Here is a 19,045-nt window from a genome sequence, read left to right on the forward strand (position 1 = left end):
GGAGACCTGACTCCAGCCTCTCACCAGAGAGGATCTGCAGCAGGTATAGAAAATTGGCTGAGAATTACCTAACTGCTAATTTGTGATTATTTAAATTTTGTGCTGTGATCTTCAAAATGTTTATTCTTATTTCCCCAGTTATAACTTATAAATGACCTTGATTCAAAAGCAAGACTCAAGACTCCATCCATGTAGAAATGGTAAGGTTCCAAAGTATTGTTTCAAAGCAGAGTGTGTCAGACATGCATGGAAACAGCAAAGTCTTCCATTAATACATATGACACAACAGTGTAATCAAACTAAAAACTTTTAAAAATGACTAAAAGGACTATTTTGAATAATGTATATATGAAAGCTTAATATACAGGGTAGAAGAGAGAGTGCCCGAATGCTATTCAGTAAAACTATCCTATGTAATAGCTGTCATTTCCTCCTCAAGGACAGTCCTCACCAGGCCATGCCCTTTCCAGATAGGGTCTGCTCTAATGGTTCAGTCTAAGTCATGGAGACAGGAAACCACAGCTGTGGGGCAGACTTCACCTTGGTTGGCCTTTTCCAGTATGGACACATGGACACCTTCCTCTTCACAGTCATCTCCATCCTCTTTGCAGTGGCTCTCATAGGCAACATCACACTGGTCCACCTCATCAGGCTGGACCAGAGACTTCACACTCCCATGTACTTCCTCCTCAGCCAGCTCTCCATCATTGACATGATGTACATCTCCACCACTGTGCCCAAGATGGCAGCCAACTTCCTGTCAGACACCAAAGCCATTTCCTTTGTGGGCTGTGCGATCCAAGCCTTTGTGTTTCTGACCCTGGGTGCATCTGAAGCTCTTCTGCTGGGCTTCATGTCCTATGACAGGTACATAGCCATCTGCCGGCCCCTGCACTACCCTGTGCTCATGAGCAGGAAGATCTGCTCTTCCATGGTCGCTGGTGCCTGGAGCAGCAGCTCCATCAATGCTTTAGTGCACACAGTGTATGTATTTCAGCTTCCCTTCTGTGGATCTAGGATGGTTAACCACTTTTTCTGTGAGGTGCCATCTCTTCTACCACTGGTGTGTGAAGACACATCCCAATATGAACATACAGTCCTCATGAGTGGCCTTCTCATTCTTCTGCTGCCCTTCCTGGCCATCCTAGCTTCCTATGCTCGGGTGTTGGCTGTTGTACTCCAGATGGGTTCAGGGAAGGGACAGAGTAGAGCTGTGTCCACCTGCTCCTCACACCTGACTGTGGCCAGCCTGTTCTATGTCACCACTCTCTCCACCTACACACAGCCACACTCCCTGCATTCTCCTGGAAGGGACAAAGTGGTGGCTGTGCTCTATTCAGTTGTCACCCCTGTTCTGAACCCATTCATCTACAGCCTGAGAAACAAGGAAGTCATGGGGGCCCTGAGGAGACAGATGGGGTGATAGATAGTGACACAAGACTTTGGGTCTCTCTGTGGACTGATCTGAAGGCTGCTTTTGGACACTCTCTGGGACAATTTCAGGATTGATATGCTGGTGGAAGCTCAACAGAATATCTCACTGACTGAACAAGAGTACAAACCTTCGCCCTCACAGTGACACATTGAATTGATTGTTTAAATCTTAAGGTTGGCTCTGAAGGAGATGCAAGGGCTTTGTTCCTGGCCCTGGCATCTCTGACTGCCTGTCAGGTTGAGTTGACTTTCCAAGGAGACTTCAGCCCTGATGCAAGAAATTGAGGTTTCTTATAGTGTGGAAGTCAGTACAATTGTTTGCTGTCTCTTTCTGCAGTTTATGAGTATAGGTGTGCATTTGCGAATATTTTACATAAATCTGAAATCTTTTACCTGCTTTCTTTTCAGGAACAACTATTATATAAAAGTGTGTGTTTTCATACTGTGGCATGTTTTAAGGGCAATACTGAAAGAAATATGGAAGAGTTCAGTTAATGCTGGCTTTCATGCTTTTGTGACTATAACCACACCTGAATAAGATTTCTAATCTCTCCCAAGCAATTTAAAGATGCCTCCCTTTATCAATATTGTTCCTCAAAATTCACTAATGGCTTCTTTATAAACATCATCAATGGATGTGTCTGTCAGTATGCACTCTGTCTCCTTCCATGAACATCTTTATGTGGGTCTCTGAGCAGTCATGCTAGCTTATGATAAGAACATTTAGACAAAACGACACAGAACAGTTCTGCGTTTAAAATCCATAGAACATTTCTGTGTTTTTCCCATGGCTAATATTCAACAAGTGATGATAGCAATAATGTTATTTCAAGGAAATTTCCTGTATATACACTGACTATCCTGGAGCTCACTATGTGGACCAGAATAGCCTCAAACTAGTTTAGGGAATGAACTTGTGTGTCAGCATGCACAGATTTAAAAATAAACAATCACTGGCTTTTGTTTGTGTTTTATTTTGAAGTTAAAGGTGCTTGTGACTCACCACACAAATGCTGGGTATCAAACCTTGGTCCTCTGGAGGGGCAGTCAGAACCATTGAGCCAGCTTTCTAGGGCCCCTGCATTCTCAAAATAGTCAACTCACTGCCATGTAATCCAAGAACTAAGAACAGAAAACTTTATGATCCTAAGTACTGGTGTAAGTTACATGACAAGTGATTCTCAGTATTAAAATATATATGTTGTGGGGCTAGAGTGGTGGTATAGCTGTTAATAGCACAGGCTTCTCTTTCAGAGGATAAGAGTTCAAATCCCAGCACGCTTGTAAGATAGCTCACAACTGTCTGTAGCTCCAACTCCAGGGTATCTGAGGCCTCTGGCCTCCCGGAGCACTTATGTGAATATATCCAGGGCCACACCCACAACAACAGCAATAATAATAATAACAATAATAATAATATGATGTGAAATGTCCTAGAGATTCATAACTACGTTTTTGTAATTGGTACCAATTATTAGAGTGTTAATTTTAATGACACATAGAAACATCTCTTCTTGATATTAATAAAAATGAATTGTATCTGTTCCCTCTGTGTGGGATCCCATTTTCCTAAGTGGGCTGACTTGTCCTGACTCAGTGGCAAGAGGATGCATCCAGCCCTGCCAAGACTTGATGCGCCAGGGTGGGGGAAACCCAGGGGGTTCCCCACCTGCTTAGAGGAAAAGAGGAGAGGAAATTGTGGAGGGATTATGGACATGGAAAGGGGAGGTGGAAATAATCAGATATAAATTGAATAAATAAATTAATGGAGATTAAAAATGTACTTCATAAGTTGTATGTGCATACATGTGATTACATAAGGCATTATATACATATATATACTATATATGAATACATACATGTGTGTGATGTGTGTATCAGTAGTTATCAATAAAAGGAGGCTATCAAATTGAGTGTGGTAAATGTGGGTAGAATTTGAGGGAAGGAAGAGAAGAGCAGAAGTAATAGTACTCTATTTCACTTTTAAAGTGAAAGGGAATTTATCCAGAGACACCCTACAGAAGAGAAAAATAGTGCTCCCAAAAGATATGGGTTATTTCATAGAAACCTATGTGTCAGGCACAGGATTTTCCCTCAGATTTGCTTAGTTTCCTATTTCTGTGACAAAGCACTCTATCACTGGAGAGACGGCTCAGTAGTTAAGAGCACTGTCTGTTCTCAGAACAGAACTTAGTTCTGAGTTCAATTTCCAGCACCAAATCACAACTCACAACTGCCTGTGACTTTATTTCCACGGTATTTGACATCCTCACACCAATGCAGATAAAAGTGAAAAAGTAGGAATTGTGTCCTCCACGAATGGCTCACTTTTCCTGTTTCCTTTTGCTTGTCACTAATGTACTTCACAGTCTTGCTCTAAACTGAAAGACTGAGGTGGCTAAGAATCCTCAACACTCTCACCTCTTGTGCCCCCCATTGCTGTGCTTCCAGGGTGATCTGTCCCTACAGATCCTGCATTTGAATCCTTGGTCTCCAGCAGCAATGGTGTTTGGGGAGATTTGGAACCTTTATGATATGGAGCCTCAGTGAAGTCACTAGGGTGGGCCTTGAGGTGGTGGACCTTAGCCCTGCTTCCTGTCCTGTGCCCTACTTGCTGAGTGCACCTGCAATGTGACAAGCCAGCCTCCTGTCTGAACCACAACTCCATCCTTGCCTGCTCTCAGGTCCTTGCTATTTTTGTAGTGGTATTCCTCTGGGATTGCAAACCAAAGAAACTTTCTCAAGTTGTATTCATTGATGTAGTTTATTACAGCACCACGAAAAGAAACTAATGCAGAAATTGGTACCAAGTGGCAGAGACATTGCTGGGAAAACCCTGACCATGAGGTTCTTGGGACTCTGAAAGTGACTTCTGGCTAGAATGGTGAATTCACTTCTTTAATTGAAAAGCCATAGTGTGCTGGAAGCCAAACTTAATGTGGCATTTGGTCAAAGCTTTGAAACTATACCTTTTAGAGAAACATGGACAGGGGATTCCTAGTTTATGACATTTCAGATGGGAACAACAACTTTATCAGGAAGTAGATCTACCACAGCCATTCATATAGTATTTTGGCCATGAATCTGTTTTCATTATGCCCATGGACTGAGAACTTGAGCAATGTCAGATATATGGAAAGTAGACTAACTGGCTTGACAGAGGATAGGTGTGAGAGCAAGCTTAAAGTTCACACAGAGTGCACACAGGGAAGCAGCTGTAGTTGTTGAAGAAGTCAGTGCCATTAAAGTTGGCACTTGGTATAGTGACAATGAAGAAAGTGCCTTGATATTGCTTGATGGTGAAAGATGCTGGTTAGTCATGCCTAACCAGCAAAGGCTCCAACATGTAATGATGCAAATTTACATGAAACAAGGAAGGCTGAACTGAGTCCTTGCTCCTCAACAGCAGATGAAAGGGTTAACTCAGGAACTTTGAAAAGGTCATGGAATACTCGCCCTTCCCAGAAGAGAGAGGCTAAATTACATTTCCCAGACCATAGCCAAGCTTTAGATAGTGGGCATGTACAATTATGGAAGAGTTGGGAGAAGGACTGAAGGCTCTAAAGTAGATGAGAACCCTACAGGACAACCAACAGTGTCAACAAACATGGGAGCTCTCAGAAACTAAGCCGCCCACCAAAGAACACACATGGGCTGGAATGAGGCCCTGGCACATATGTAGCAGACAGGCAGCTCAGTCATCATAGCAGCCTTGTCTGGCCTCAGTAGGAGAGGATGTGCCTAAACAGGCAGAAACTCAATGTGCCAGGGGTGGGGGGTTACCCAGGGTGGTTACTCTCAGAAGATAAGGAGATGGAAGAGGGACTCTGTGAGGGAGTGACTAGGAGGGAGACAGTGTTTAGGCTCTTAATTAATTAATAAATAAATTAGTTAAAAATTTCTATTGATCAGTTGCTATCTTGATGAACAATCTCTGTGCTAGATTTGTGATTGCCCTGAGAAATGAGGTCAGGGAAGGATCTTTAAAGGGGAAACCACAAGATCTTCTCTTTCTGTGCAAGCAAACATAACTGCCTTGTTCTACCAAGTGAGGTGACTCACAATCAATCTTTGTGTATCCTAATAAGCAAGCTACAGAAGCCAAACAAGCAGTTAGTCATATCACAACAAGTTAAGTAGTGACAGCAATCCATCTTTGGGTGGGGGTCTCTGAGTCAGGGTTATGGCACCTTATCTCCCAGGGGCTGGGGTCAGAAGCAAACAGCTAGTGGGTACCAAGATGGATGCCTGGCATGAAATGGAGTATCTTTACCTATCACAATAGCGAGAACTTGTCCCAAAGAGTTAAAAGTATACTTTTTCCCTCAAATTAGGAAATATGTTTTTAATTTCAAAAGATATAGCAGGAGCAAATAGTTTTCCATGAATTTGAAGCCAAACTTGCTTCAATATACAGTATATTCCAGAAGAACCTGAGCCTTTGTCCAAAAAACAAATGCAGAATCCTTATTTCAGTAGATGGTCCAAGTACATTGTTTGCAGTTTTAGTCTGTTCTTTTTCTCCATAAATTGTTTTTACTTTTAATTTTGGCCAATATTTTTATTTATTAAAAACTTATTTTCAAGTTTAATGTTGTGTTTTAACAGAATTTCTGATAGTCTCGTGAGAAATATTGTAACAACGTCTTTAATTAACCCTGAAAACTATGCACAAATGTGTCATTTTTACCAGAAATGTAAGCATCATTAGTAATATCCAATTCAACTGTCTGTCTGTCTGTGCATCTTCCTCAGGTGCAGTAGAAATGGGCACAGCCAATGACACCACCTTCAGCCATTTCATCCTTATAGGCTTCTCTGACTGGCCCCAGCTGGAGAGGGTCCTCTTTGTCATCATCCTGCCCGCCTACCTCCTTACCCTGCTGGGCAACAGCACCATCATCCTGGCGTCCAGGATGGACCCGCACCTGCACACCCCCATGTACTTCTTCCTCACATACCTGTCCTTCCTGGACCTCAGCTTCACCAGTAGCTCCATCCCACAGCTGCTCTATAACCTCAGCGGGCCGGACAAGACTATCAGCTATGTAGGCTGTGCTCTGCAGGAGTCCTGTTCCTGGGCTTGGGACATGTGGATATAATCAGTTACCTTGCTGTGGGTACTGCAGGGTAGACTATTTTCTCTGTGAAATGCCAGCCCACATCAGGATAGCCTGTACCCACACAGATGACATTGAAGGCATTGTCTTCTTTCTGACAGCAGGCATTGTGCCTTCCAGTCTGGGGTGCATGTTGCTTTCTTATTTCTATATAGTGTTACATATACAGTCATCCTCAGGAAGGCACAAAGGCTTCAATACCTGTGTCTCACACCTCACTGTGGTCTCCCTTTTCTATGGGAATATCATCTACATGTACATGTAGCAGGGGAAACAGTTCCTCCCAGGACCAAGGCAAGTTCCTCACCCTCATTTACAACACTGTCACACCTTTCTTCAACTTTCTTATCTACACTCTCAGGAACAAGGAGGTGAAGGGGCCCCTCAGGAGGCTGACTTGGGGAAATGTAAGCTTAATAAAGAAATTATAATCAACAGCAAAGCTGAGACCTCCCAAAAGGTTAAAACCTTACAGAAATTGGGATGGTTAACCATGTTCAATACCACTAACACCTGTCTGGTTTGAAGCAGAATTCATCACAGACTTTTTGCTCATTTTGTTGTCTTATGTGAGAATTGTGAAGGAGTACATGGCTTCTACTATTCTAAAGCCATATGTATCAATGTCTGGTCTGCTGGCCATTCCTGATGCTCAAAGCCAACATGCCCTGCTGAGGAAGGCCAGGAAGGAGGACAGTGCTGTGTTCTTAAGTCAGTCTGGTGAAGAGATTGAGTAACTGACTGAGAGACATGGGATTTCCTTGACACAGACACTCTGAGCATTTAGCCTTCACCGACAGCACCATATGTCATTCTGGGATGTATACTCCAGGCAAGAGGCTGATAACATGAACTAGAGGTTTCTGTCACTCTGCCCTCACTATTCTACCACAGGATCTTTCCTTGGCATGATGGGCCTTCTGTACCTTCCCACCACTTCCTCATACAACAGCATCATAGATGGAACTTTAACTCTTTTTAATTACAGTTGTTCATTTATTGGAGTGTACATGCCATAGCACATGTGAGGAGGTCAGAAGACAACTCAAGTGGAAGTTTGTGCTTTCCTTTGTCCATGTATGTTCTGGGGATTGAACTCAGATCATCACAAATGGCCGTGTATTTACAGAGCCATCTTATCAGCAGCCATGAAGAGATCTTTCTTTTCCAGGAAGTGTTTACTGTGCAGAATCAAACATCTGATCAGACTACAGATTATTCAGTCTGTGAAATGTATCTGCTTCTGTGTGTGCTTGGGACTATGAGTGAGTGTCAAAGATAAAGCTTCCACTCAACAATACATGGAAAATAAAGAGACATGTAAAGAGACATTTAATTTCCACGGGATAGGGAAGGCTTGGCAAGGATATCCAGGGAACAACTTTGAGGTGGCTTTTCATCTGTGTAATAAAATGTAAGACCCCAGACATCTCTCTTGTTGCAGGGAAATTCATGTTTCTTCATGCCAGAGCGATCTTGAACACTTTCAAAGACAGAAAATATGAACACATTAAGAGAGACTACCAGCTACTAAACAGGAGGGTCTTCTGTGTGAAACTGGAGAGTGGGACCTCTGAGTACAATCACAGGGAATTAAAGAGAAAAATGAGTCCCATAATGCACATCACAGCTTTCCAGAGCTCTTTCTTCCCCTTGTGAGTGGATATAGTTGATGCTATAGGTCAAAGGTATAAACACAGAGTATTCTCAGGAAGGGGAGAGAACAGGGACAGCAGAGGCCTATGGGGAATGTGGTCAGTATGTGGTATTTACACGTACAAACACTTATGTCATAAAGCAAATGATGTAAGAGAAGTGAGAGAGTGTTTGCATTTGTGCAGACTGTGCCTTGCTTTCTCAGCTGCTTCCTGTGCCTTTCTACAGTGTAGGGAGTGGTTACAAGCTGAAGTGTGGGAGATGCTGATCACGACATGGGGGATTTGGGGTTTGAAGAGTGGAAAGAAAGCCCAGCGTTAGTCTTCACTGAGAACAAAACCAGTTTTATTCCTTGTTTTGTTCTTTTTTTAAACACATTTCTCTGTCCTTTCAGCATTTGGGGAAATAGACTCAAATAAAAACTTTCCATGTGCTTTTTAATTTCTCTTCAGAGAAATGGACAGTGACATCTTTGGGGGCCTGTTATTTACAAATGCATGTGTCAGACAAAAATATATATCTCTATTTATGACTTGCAAAAAATGAGATTATGTTAGTCTGGTTTGCAAATGACATAGCAAAAATCCTAGGACAGGCTGATGTGTGTGATAAAGACACATTCAGAGACCAGCTGTGTAAGTCAGTTAGCATGTGCAGACCTAATGTAATAATAAATGCCTGTTATCCTGTAACTGGAGGAGTGGGAGCAGTGGGTCAAAATTGACTCCACAATGAGTTCAAAACCAGCACAGCACAATGAAACCCTCCCTCAAAGAAAAGAGGGAGGGAGAATAGAGAGAAATCTCAACAGTTGAGAGCACTTACTGCTCTTGCAGAAGACTTGGGTTCAATTCCCAGAACCCATGGTTCACAATGGTGTGTAACTCCAGTTCTAAAAGATTTGATGCCCTCTTCTGGCCTTTGAAGTCATAAGACACAAAAGTGATACACTGACACACATGCAGGCAAACCAACATACACATGCTTTGAAAAAATATTTTGAAAGGTTCACATGTGTGTGTTTCTGACACCATCATGAAGAAATGAAGCAGAAGTATACCAGCTGATGCCAGTCTGTGCTGCAAGACAGCAAGTTATAGTTAACTTTAGCTCTAGAAATCAAACACATAAATACCTTGTTTTGTTTGGTTTGGTGTTTGTTTACCTATAAGTTCATTTGATTTGAGGTAAGGTCTCATGTAGTCCTGGATGGATTGAACCCCACTATGTAGTAGAGAATGGCCCTGAACTGATCTTTTCACTTTTACCTACTAACTCCTGAGATTACAGGTGTATGTCATCATGCCTAGCTCATAACACAGTCTCTTTTAGTATTGCAATTAACAATTGTGGACTTTAAAGGAGGAAAGAGGAGCCTCTGCTCATGTGGATTCTATTATAATTCAGAAACTGATTCTATGCTGTATCTTACCACCTCGGGAAAATTTTATTCCTGTGAATAACATTTATTTTCCATACAATAATTCTCATGAAATTATAAAGTTATCCAGTATTTAAAGAATAAATAGAGAGGTTCAGCAGTTAAGGGCACTGATCACTCTTCTAAAGGATCCAAGTTCAATTCCAAATGCCGACAGGGCACCTCATAACCATATGTTGAATCCAGGGCATCTGATACCCTCTTATGGTCTCTTCAGGTATCAAGTAGGTACATCAAACATGGAAACACATGCAAACAAACACCCATACATGTATAATAAAAGAACAAATAAACAAAACAACTAGGAAAATTTATTCAAACTATTATAACATATAATACATCTACAAAAAAATTAATAAAGTTGGTATTCATGACAAACTGGGTGTTGCAATTATTTTTATTGCTCTTGTAAGCCAGCTACACTTGTAAACTTTGTGTTTTCTTGGATAAGATTCTTCATTGTTTAGCATAGAAATGTTGCAGAGGACAGTTTATACACATAAATTTTACACCTTGGTTATTGGCTGAACTTGGAATTTTAATCTAAGCACAGAAGGAAAAGAACTAATAGTAAAATTAAGAGAAAATCTAAAGAAAGAAAAGGGAAATGAAAAATTTTCTAACACTATGCTTAAAAAGTGAAATTTGTATAAATCCAAACATCAAACGTGTGGTAGAGGTAGCAGTAAATCAATGGGTCATTAGTCAATAAGGTTAAAAAACACATTGACTGTGGAAGAAACCATAAAATCTATGACTAATGGGAAAATACAGCACAAACAACATGTCTAATAAGAATGTGTCAGCAACAGAAAGATACAAGAAATTGCTTTGTTGTTAAATTGTAGGAAATATTCATTTCAAGGTTTAAGAAAACCACTTTTCATCTATTATTCTCTAGGTAGATAACAATAAGGAATCTGTAGGAAGAATAAAACACAATTATCATATTTCTTGAATATGCTCTGTTATCAAGAAAAATTTCTCATAGAAAAAGGTGTCAGTACTAAAAGTGATTCAGTGTAACATATAAAGACTTAATTAGAATTGATTGGTCAAATATTTACAATTGACCCAGTAAATATTATCAAAGGTTAAATTTGTAGTGAATCTTGCTCTTAGAAGCTTAATATTATTTCCAGGTAAAAAGACAAAAGAAAAAACAGGCATTTGTATTAATAGATAAATAATTACACATGTTACCTAGCAAACAAGGAATAGGTTTGGGATAATTAATTTCAAAGATCCAGTTTTTACAATGTTGATATCAGATGGTTACTTATTGAGAAATGGTACAGACTTCAGTATACAGTGAATATTAAACAGATTCATTCATGTTTCTCTTCTAATTAAAAACTAGAGCTTCTTCAAATTAACTGAAACATTTTTTTGCAGCAGGAAAACTTTGCACTTTGCCATTGATCCAACTTCTTGTCCAAGGTGAGACATGGCGAACATTTTTTTTTTAAACATCAAATGGAGCTGTGGCTTTCACAAACATGACTCTCTTACATCAATGATCATGCTGAACATTTGAAGATTGTCTTCGGAAATATGTGACAGAACCCCGATCCTATATTACATAATTGAAATACCATGTTTATGTAGATATTCCTAATATCTACATTTTCAGCTCCTTCCTTATGCTTCTGTGTAGATGTGCATGTTCAGAGTGTGCAATGGAATGAGGTTTTAAAACAACTTATCATCTTCGGTTATGACAAAAATATGTCTTGAACATTGATTCTAACCTCTTTTAACTTCTACTGTGCAGTGCAAACATGGGATCTAAGAATGTGGTGTCTCTCTTGTATGTAATGTGTTTATTTAATTGTGGACAAGAGACCAGGTTTCCCCACAAGGATTCTGAAAGAAAGCCTATGAAGTCCAATCTTCCACAGGCAGCCAGAGCATTTAAGACCTTAAAAGCCTTCCATAGTTGCAAAAATTACATTTCTTTTGCACCCAAGTCTTCAATATTAAGTGAGATTTATTTGTTGAGGCAAAAAGCCAACTATCTTACAAATTCTCAGTGAGCTAACAGTTTCCAAAATGTGCTAGGGAAAACGAGTTTTAGAAGCCAGGGTTCCTTTTTCTTTCTACACAGATTTAATAGCTTGATTCACTGAATATTCACACTGTATTTAAAAAGGTAATCTTAGAGGCATAGTTGTGACTTTCTACCTGTTATCTCTAGGTGTCTTATCTTTCTCTATATTTTGGGGCAGGTTCATTTTCCATTCATACTTGGTATTCCAGGTTTGAGTGTTACAGACCGTGGGTCTGCTGTGGGATAACCAGGATCCTCTGGTCCAGGAAGGCACAGGTCCGGCTGAGATGACAGACAGAACAAACCACACACACACAGAGGAGGCTTGATTCTGAATGTATTTTGGAGCTCTAAGGCAAGGATTTTTATACACGAAGATTTGGTATTACCATTTCAAAAGATGTAGCCAGTGAGGCAGGCACAATTATCATAGCGATTTGGTACAAGGAAATGCAAAATCAATCAGGTACAATGTTTCTCAAGTAACAGATACAGAAGATCAAATTACAGATGCCATCAAACTTCTTGATTAGAATATAGAGTCACTCATAGTTGACAGTATATTTTCAAAGAGTTTGAAGTCTCTTATACCACCTGGATCTTAACAAGTTCTTGTGAGAAATCTTTATCTACATTTAGCCTTCTACCTTGTAAAACAAAACTTCCTGAATTAATCAATGCTTTCAGTACCAGAGTGCCAGAGCCATCCTCATACATACACACACAGCCATAAAAATCTGCATGTGGTTGGAAGGTTGTAATTATGTAAACAACTATGAGGCAAAACATTGCAATTCTTAAAAGGGAGTTTGGCGGTTAGTGAATTGACTTCAAAGATCAGATTATCAGCCAGGCCATAGGAATCCCCGTGAAGAGAGAAAAGGAGGAAGTCAGGGCAAACTGCTACTTGAGAACTACAGGCTCATCTTAAATAGCTAGAGTATAGTAAATTGCCAGGTGAGATTTCTGCTTCTAAATTTACAGAGTTCCGTTATTCCCAGGAGACATTTCTTTTTTCACCTCTGTCTGTAAAATATCATTTTTACAGACTTCACGGCATTTGAGGAAAAATCCTAGGAAAGTGGGATGTGTATCTTTAAAATACAGTAGCTCATGATGAAGTTAAAATTATGTTAGAGTTAATTTTATAGAAAGACAGGTAGTCCACACTTCTAGTCATCTGAAGGAAAAGGTCACCACAATCCTCTAATTAAAAAGCTCAGTTTGTGTTCCACAAAATAGAAACAGAAGGAACACTACCCAATTCCTTCTACGAAGCCACAATTACGCTGATACCAAAGCCACACAAAGATCCAACAAAGAAAGAGAACTTCAGACCAATTTCCATTATGAACATCGATGCAAAAATACTCAATAAAATTCTTGCCAACCGAATCCAAGAACACATCAAAATGATCATTCACCATGATCAAGTAGGCTTTATCCCGGGAATGCAGGGTTGGTTCAATATACGGAAATCCATCAATGCAATCCACTACATAAACAAACTCAAAGAACAAAACCACATGGTCATTTCATTGGATGCTGAAAAAGCATTTGACAAAATTCAGCATCCTTTCATGCTTAAAGTCTTGGAGAGAACAGGAATTCAAGGCCCATACCTAAACATAGTAAAAGCAATATACAGCAAACCGGTAGCCAGCATCAAACTAAATGGAGAGAAACTTGAAGCAATCCCACTGAAATCAGGGACCAGACAAGGCTGCCCCCTTTCTCCTTATCTTTTCAATATTGTACTTGAGGTACTAGCTCGGACAATTCGACAACATGAGGTCAAAGGGATACAAATTGAAAAGGAAGAAGTCAAACTATCATTATTTGCAGACGACATGATAGTCTACCTAAGTGACCCAAAAAACTCCACTAGAGAGCTCCTACAGCTGATAAACAACTTCAGCAAAGTGGCAGGTTATAAAATCAACACAAGCAAATCAGTGGCCTTCCTATACTCAAAGGATAAGCAGGCTGAGAAAGAAATTAGGGAAATGACCCCCTTCACAATAGCCACAAACAATATAAAGTATCTTGGGGTGACTCTTACCAAACATGTGAAAGATCTGTATGACAAGAACTTCAAGACTCTGAAGAAGGAAATGGAAGAAGACCTCAAAAAATGGGAAAATCTCCCATGCTCATGGATCGGTAGAATCAATATAGTTAAAATGGCCATTTTGCCAAAAGCAATATACAGATTCAATGCAATACCCATCAAAATCCCAACTCAATTCTTCACAGAGTTAGAAAGAGCAATTATCAAATTCATCTGGAACAAGAAAAAACCCAGGATAGCTAAAACTATTCTCAGCAACAAAAGAAAATCTGGGGGAATCAGTATCCCTGACCTCAAGCAATACTACAGAGCAATAGTGTTAAAAACTGCATGGTATTGGTACAGTGACAGGCAGGAGGATCAATGGAACAGAATTGAAGATCCAGAAATGAACCCACACACCTATGGCCACTTGATCCTCGACAAAGAGGCTGAAAACATCCAATGGAAAAAAGATAGCCTTTTCAACAAATGGTGCTGGTTCAACTGGAGGTCAGCATGCAGAAGAATGCGAATTGATCCATCCTTGTCTCCTTGTACTAAGCTCAAATCCAAATGGATCAAGGACCTCCACATAAAGCCAGACACTCTGAAGCTAATAGAAAAGAAACTGGGGAAGACCCTTGAGGACATCGGTACAGGGAGAAAGTTTCTGAACAGAACACCAATAGCGTATGCTCTAAGAGCAAGAATTGACAAATGGGACCTCATAAAATTACAAAGTTTCTGTAAGGCAAAGGACACCATCAAGAGGACAAATCGGCAACCAACAAATTGGGAAAAGATCTTCACCAATCCTACATCAGATAGAGGGCTAATATCCAATATATATAAAGAACTCAAGAAGTTAGATTCCAGAAAACCGAACAACCCTATTAAAAAAATGGGGTACAGAGTTAAACAAAGAATTCACACCTGAAGAACTTCGGATGGCGGAGAAGCATCTTAAAAAATGCTCAACTTCATTAGTCATTAGGGAAATGCAAATCAAAACAACCCTGAGATTTCATCTTACACCAGTCAGAATGGCTAAGATTAAAAATTCAGGAGACAGCAGGTGTTGGAGAGGGTGTGGAGAAAAAGGAACACTCCTCCACTGCTGGTGGGGCTGCAAATTTTTACAACCACTCTGGAAATCAGTCTGGCGGTTCCTCCGAAAACTGGGCACCTCACTTCCAGAAGATCCTGCTATACCACTCCTGGGCATATACCCAGAGGATTCCCCACCATGTAATAAGGATACATGCTCTACTATGTTCATAGCAGCCCTATTTATAATTGCCAGATGCTGAAAAGAACCCAGGTATCCCTCAACAGAAGAATGGATACAAAAAATGTGGTATATCTACACAATGGAGTACTATTCAGCCATTAGAAACAATGAATTCATGAAATTCTTAGGCAAATGGATGGAGCTAGAGAACATCATACTAAGTGAGGTAACCCAGACTCAAAAGGTGAATCATGGTATGCACTCACTAATAAGTGGTTATTAACCTAGAAAACTGGAATACCCAAAACATAATCCACACATCAAATGAGGTACAAGGAGAAAGGAGGACTGGCCCCTGGTTCTGGAGAGAGTCAGTGAAACAGTATTCGGCAAAACCAGAACAGGGAGGTGGGAAGGGGTGGGTGGGAGGACAGGGAAAGAGAAGGGGACTTAAGGGACTTTCGGGGAGGGGGGGGCTAGAAAAGGGGAAATCATTTGAAATGTAAATAAATTATATCGAATAAAAAAAAAAGCTCAGTTTGATGGAGGAAGGAATTCTGGCTTGGTCATGGCACACCCCCTTAGGTGACAAAGGAGCCTTGGAATCAAGGAATTACTGAAGTTAAGCTGAATTCTCTGGTGAATTTGCTATTGATCTTGTTGAGGACAACCTATAGCAGTGGTGCTCTTGCTGGTGAAGGTATATATTGGGATTACTGGGTAAAGTGGATTGTTTTACCTGTAATTCATACTCTTGAGTTGAATCAACTCCTGGCTAGATGCACATTCCAGTAATCACTTTAAAAAATATCTGCAAGGTCAGTGCTTTTGGATGCTGCCCATTGGTATTCTCGGATGTGCAACCCTTCTTAGAAGGAGAAAGGACTGTGGCTCTCTCAGTTCCAGGACACAGGCTTGCCATAAAATATGCAATTTCTCAACATATTTAGAATATTTTCTGATTTCAAAATTAAATTTGCTTTAATTTATTAATTACACAGGTGCAATATGATAATGTGACACAGTGCATACAGTGTGCATGGATAAACATCAGGCTAGTAGACATCCTTTATACTGATTCCAAATGATCCTTATTATAGACTCTCATCGCTAAAAGATGTGGTTGTGACAGGGATGCACAGGAGTAAAGAGTTCACTTGCGTCCTCTGCTTTGGGCTGCCCCAGCACACTCTGTCCTCCAAAGGGAAGCGGTCACATCTAACACACATGTGTTTAGGATGGCCTGGGGAGGTTTTCAGAACCAGGGGTGTTGCTGCTGCTGCTCCTCCTTTGCTGCTACTGCCAGACTAAATTTTGATTTTAGAGAATGAGAAACCAGACCAGGTGATTTCCTACATATTGAACAAAAGCAAAAACTCTGAAGAGAAAGAACAATTTATCCTTTCCAATTTCACAGCATTCAAAATCACTTTTCCTATATGTAAGTATCCAGCAGACACTGACTAAGCTTCTAATGATGGAAGCCAGGGCAGGGCTGGTCTTGGTGGCCCAGCCTCTATCGCAGCACTCTGGAAGGTCAGGAAAGGATTGAAGTTGAGGATGAATCTGAGCTACTGGGCAATATGAGTGAGACCTAGCCTCAACAACAAGTACTAAGGTATGCCTCAGGGTCACAGTGCTTGCCAAGGCCAGGCATTTGATCTCAGTAGCACACACCCATGCATGCATGCACATGCGCATGTGCACCACAGAAATCAGCATGTAACACCACAGTTTCAGCAGTGACTACTTCCAGGGTCTGAAAACATCTGACACAGGTAATGAGGAGCAAACCAAAGCTGTGGACAGTCTAGCATTTTATCATCTTAAGGAATAGTCAGGAGGTGAGGAATACCTGAGGTCTTTATATAAAATGTAATAACCGTGTTCTATGTTGCACTATTAATTTCTGCTAATTCTCTTTCATAAATCATATTTTGAGAGTTTGAAAATGTTGCCTACTCCTCTGCTACTTGAAAGTAGTCTACGTCCTTTATGTAACAAATGAATAAATGTATAATGTAGTAAAATGCTTAGTATTATTTCACGTGTTTTCTTGCATTACGTAAACAAACCTCTTGTAGACATACTACATCTCCTTGATTTTTACATTGAACCATGATATCAGTACTTCGTTCATTTCCTGTACACATTCCAGTTTTGATTTCCTGAAACTCTCCTGTCAATACTTTTTTCACACACATAACAGAACTGAGTGAGTGAATGCTGGTCTGTCACAGAAGGAGACCTGACTCCAGCCTCTCACCAGAGAGGATCTGCATCAGGTATAGAAAGTTGTCTGAGAATTACCTAACTGCTAATTTGGGATTATTTAAATTTTGTTCTGTGATCTTCAAAATGTTTATTCTTATTTCCTCAGTTATAACTTATGAACAACCTTGATTCAAAAGCAAGACTCAAGACTCCATCCATGTAGAAATGGTAAGGTTCCAAAGTATTGTTTCAAAGCAGAGTGTGTCAGACATGCATGGAAACAGCAAAGTCTTCCATTAATGCATATGACACAGCAGCATAAGCAAAACTAAAAACATTTAAAAATGATTAAAAGGACTATTTTGAATAATGTATATATGAAAGCTTAATATACAGGGTAGAAGAGAGAGTGGCGTAATGCTATTCAGGAAAACTATCCTATGTAATAGTTGTCATTTCCTCCTCAAGGACAGTCCTCACCAGGCCATGCCCTTTCCAGATTGGATCGGCTCTGATGCGTCAGTCTAAGTCATGGATACAGGAAACCAGAGCTGTGGGACAGACTTCACCTTGGTTGGCCTTTTCCAGTATGGACACATGGACACCTTCCTCTTCACAGTCATTGCCATCCTCTTTGCAGTGGCTCTCATAGGCAACATCACACTGGTCCACCTCATCAGGCTGGACCAGAGACTCCACACTCCCATGTACTTCCTCCTCAGCCAGCTCTCCATCATTGACATGATGTACATCTCCACCACTGTGCCCAAGATGGCAGCCAACTTCCTGTCAGACACCAAAGCCATTTCCTTTGTGGGCTGTGCGATCCAAGCCTTTGTGTTTCTGACCCTGGGTGGGTCTGAAGCTCTGCTGCTGAGCTTCATGTCCTATGACAGGTACATAGCCATCTGCCGGCCCCTGCACTACCCTGTGTTCATGAGCAGGAAGATCTGCTCCTCCATGGTCACTGGTGCCTGGAGCAGCAGTTCCCTCAACGCTTTAGTGCACACAGTGTATGTATTTCACCTTCCCTTCTGTGGGTCTAGGATGGTTAACCACTTTTTCTGTGAGATTCCATCTCTCCTGCCACTGGTGTGTGAAGACACATCCCAATATGAACATACAGTCCTCATGAGTGGCCTTCTCATTCTTCTGCTGCCCTTCCTGGCCATCCTAGCTTCCTATGCTCGGGTGTTGCTTATTGTACTCCAGATGGGTTCAGGGCAGGGACAGAGTAGAGCTGTGTCCACCTGCTCCTCACACCTGACTGTGGCCAGCCTGTTCTATGTCACTGGCCTCCCACCTACACACAGCCACACTCCTTGCATTCTCCTGGAAGGGACAAAGTGGTGGTTGTGCTCTATTCAATTGTCACCCCTGTTCTGAACCCATTCATGGGTTCCCATGTTCTGAGGAACAAGGAGGTCATGGGGGCCCTGAGGAGACAGATGGGGTGATAGATAGTGACACAGGACTTAGGGTCACTCTGTGGACTGATCTGAAGGCTGCTTTTGGACACTCTCTGGGACAATTTCAGGACTGATATGCTGGTGGAAGCTCACTAGATTATCTCACTGACTGAACAAGAGTACAAACCTTCGCCCTCACAGTGACACACTGAATTGATTGTTTGAATCTGAATGTTGGCTCTGAAGGAGATGGAAGGGCTTTGTTCCTGGCCGTGGCATCTCTGGCTGCCTGTCAGCCTGGATTGTCTTTCCACAGAAACTTCAGCCCTGATGCAAGGGACTGAGGCATTGCAGACTGTGGGAGTCAGGACAATTGTTTGCTGCCTCTTCCTGCAGTTGATGAGTATAGGTGTGCATTTGTAAATATTTTACATGAA

At 41.0% G+C, this 19,045-nt stretch overlaps 1 protein-coding gene and 2 pseudogenes across 1 annotated transcript; all 3 read left to right on the forward strand.

The window, feature by feature from the left end:
• Nucleotides 1–502: 502 nt before the first annotated feature.
• Nucleotides 503–1,423, forward strand: LOC127695532 (olfactory receptor 2AK2-like). The gene has a single exon (XM_052197753.1). It carries the CDS (start codon nucleotides 503–505, stop codon nucleotides 1,421–1,423), a length of 921 nt encoding a protein of 306 aa, XP_052053713.1.
• A 4,777-nt stretch (nucleotides 1,424–6,200) lies between these two features.
• LOC127694433 (olfactory receptor 2W3-like) lies at nucleotides 6,201–6,985 on the forward strand (annotated as a pseudogene).
• Nucleotides 6,986–17,730: 10,745 nt separating this feature from the next.
• Nucleotides 17,731–18,656, forward strand: LOC127695531 (olfactory receptor 2AK2-like; annotated as a pseudogene).
• The last annotated feature ends 389 nt before the right edge of the window (nucleotides 18,657–19,045 follow it).

Source organism: Apodemus sylvaticus, chromosome 10 (assembly GCF_947179515.1).
Source record: "Apodemus sylvaticus chromosome 10, mApoSyl1.1, whole genome shotgun sequence".
Lineage (NCBI taxonomy): Eukaryota > Metazoa > Chordata > Mammalia > Rodentia > Muridae > Apodemus > Apodemus sylvaticus.

Coding starts and splice junctions, on each gene's coding strand:
- LOC127695532 (XM_052197753.1), top strand. CDS start 503: ATGGAGACAGGAAACCACAGCTGTGGGGCAGACTTCACCTTGGTTGGC.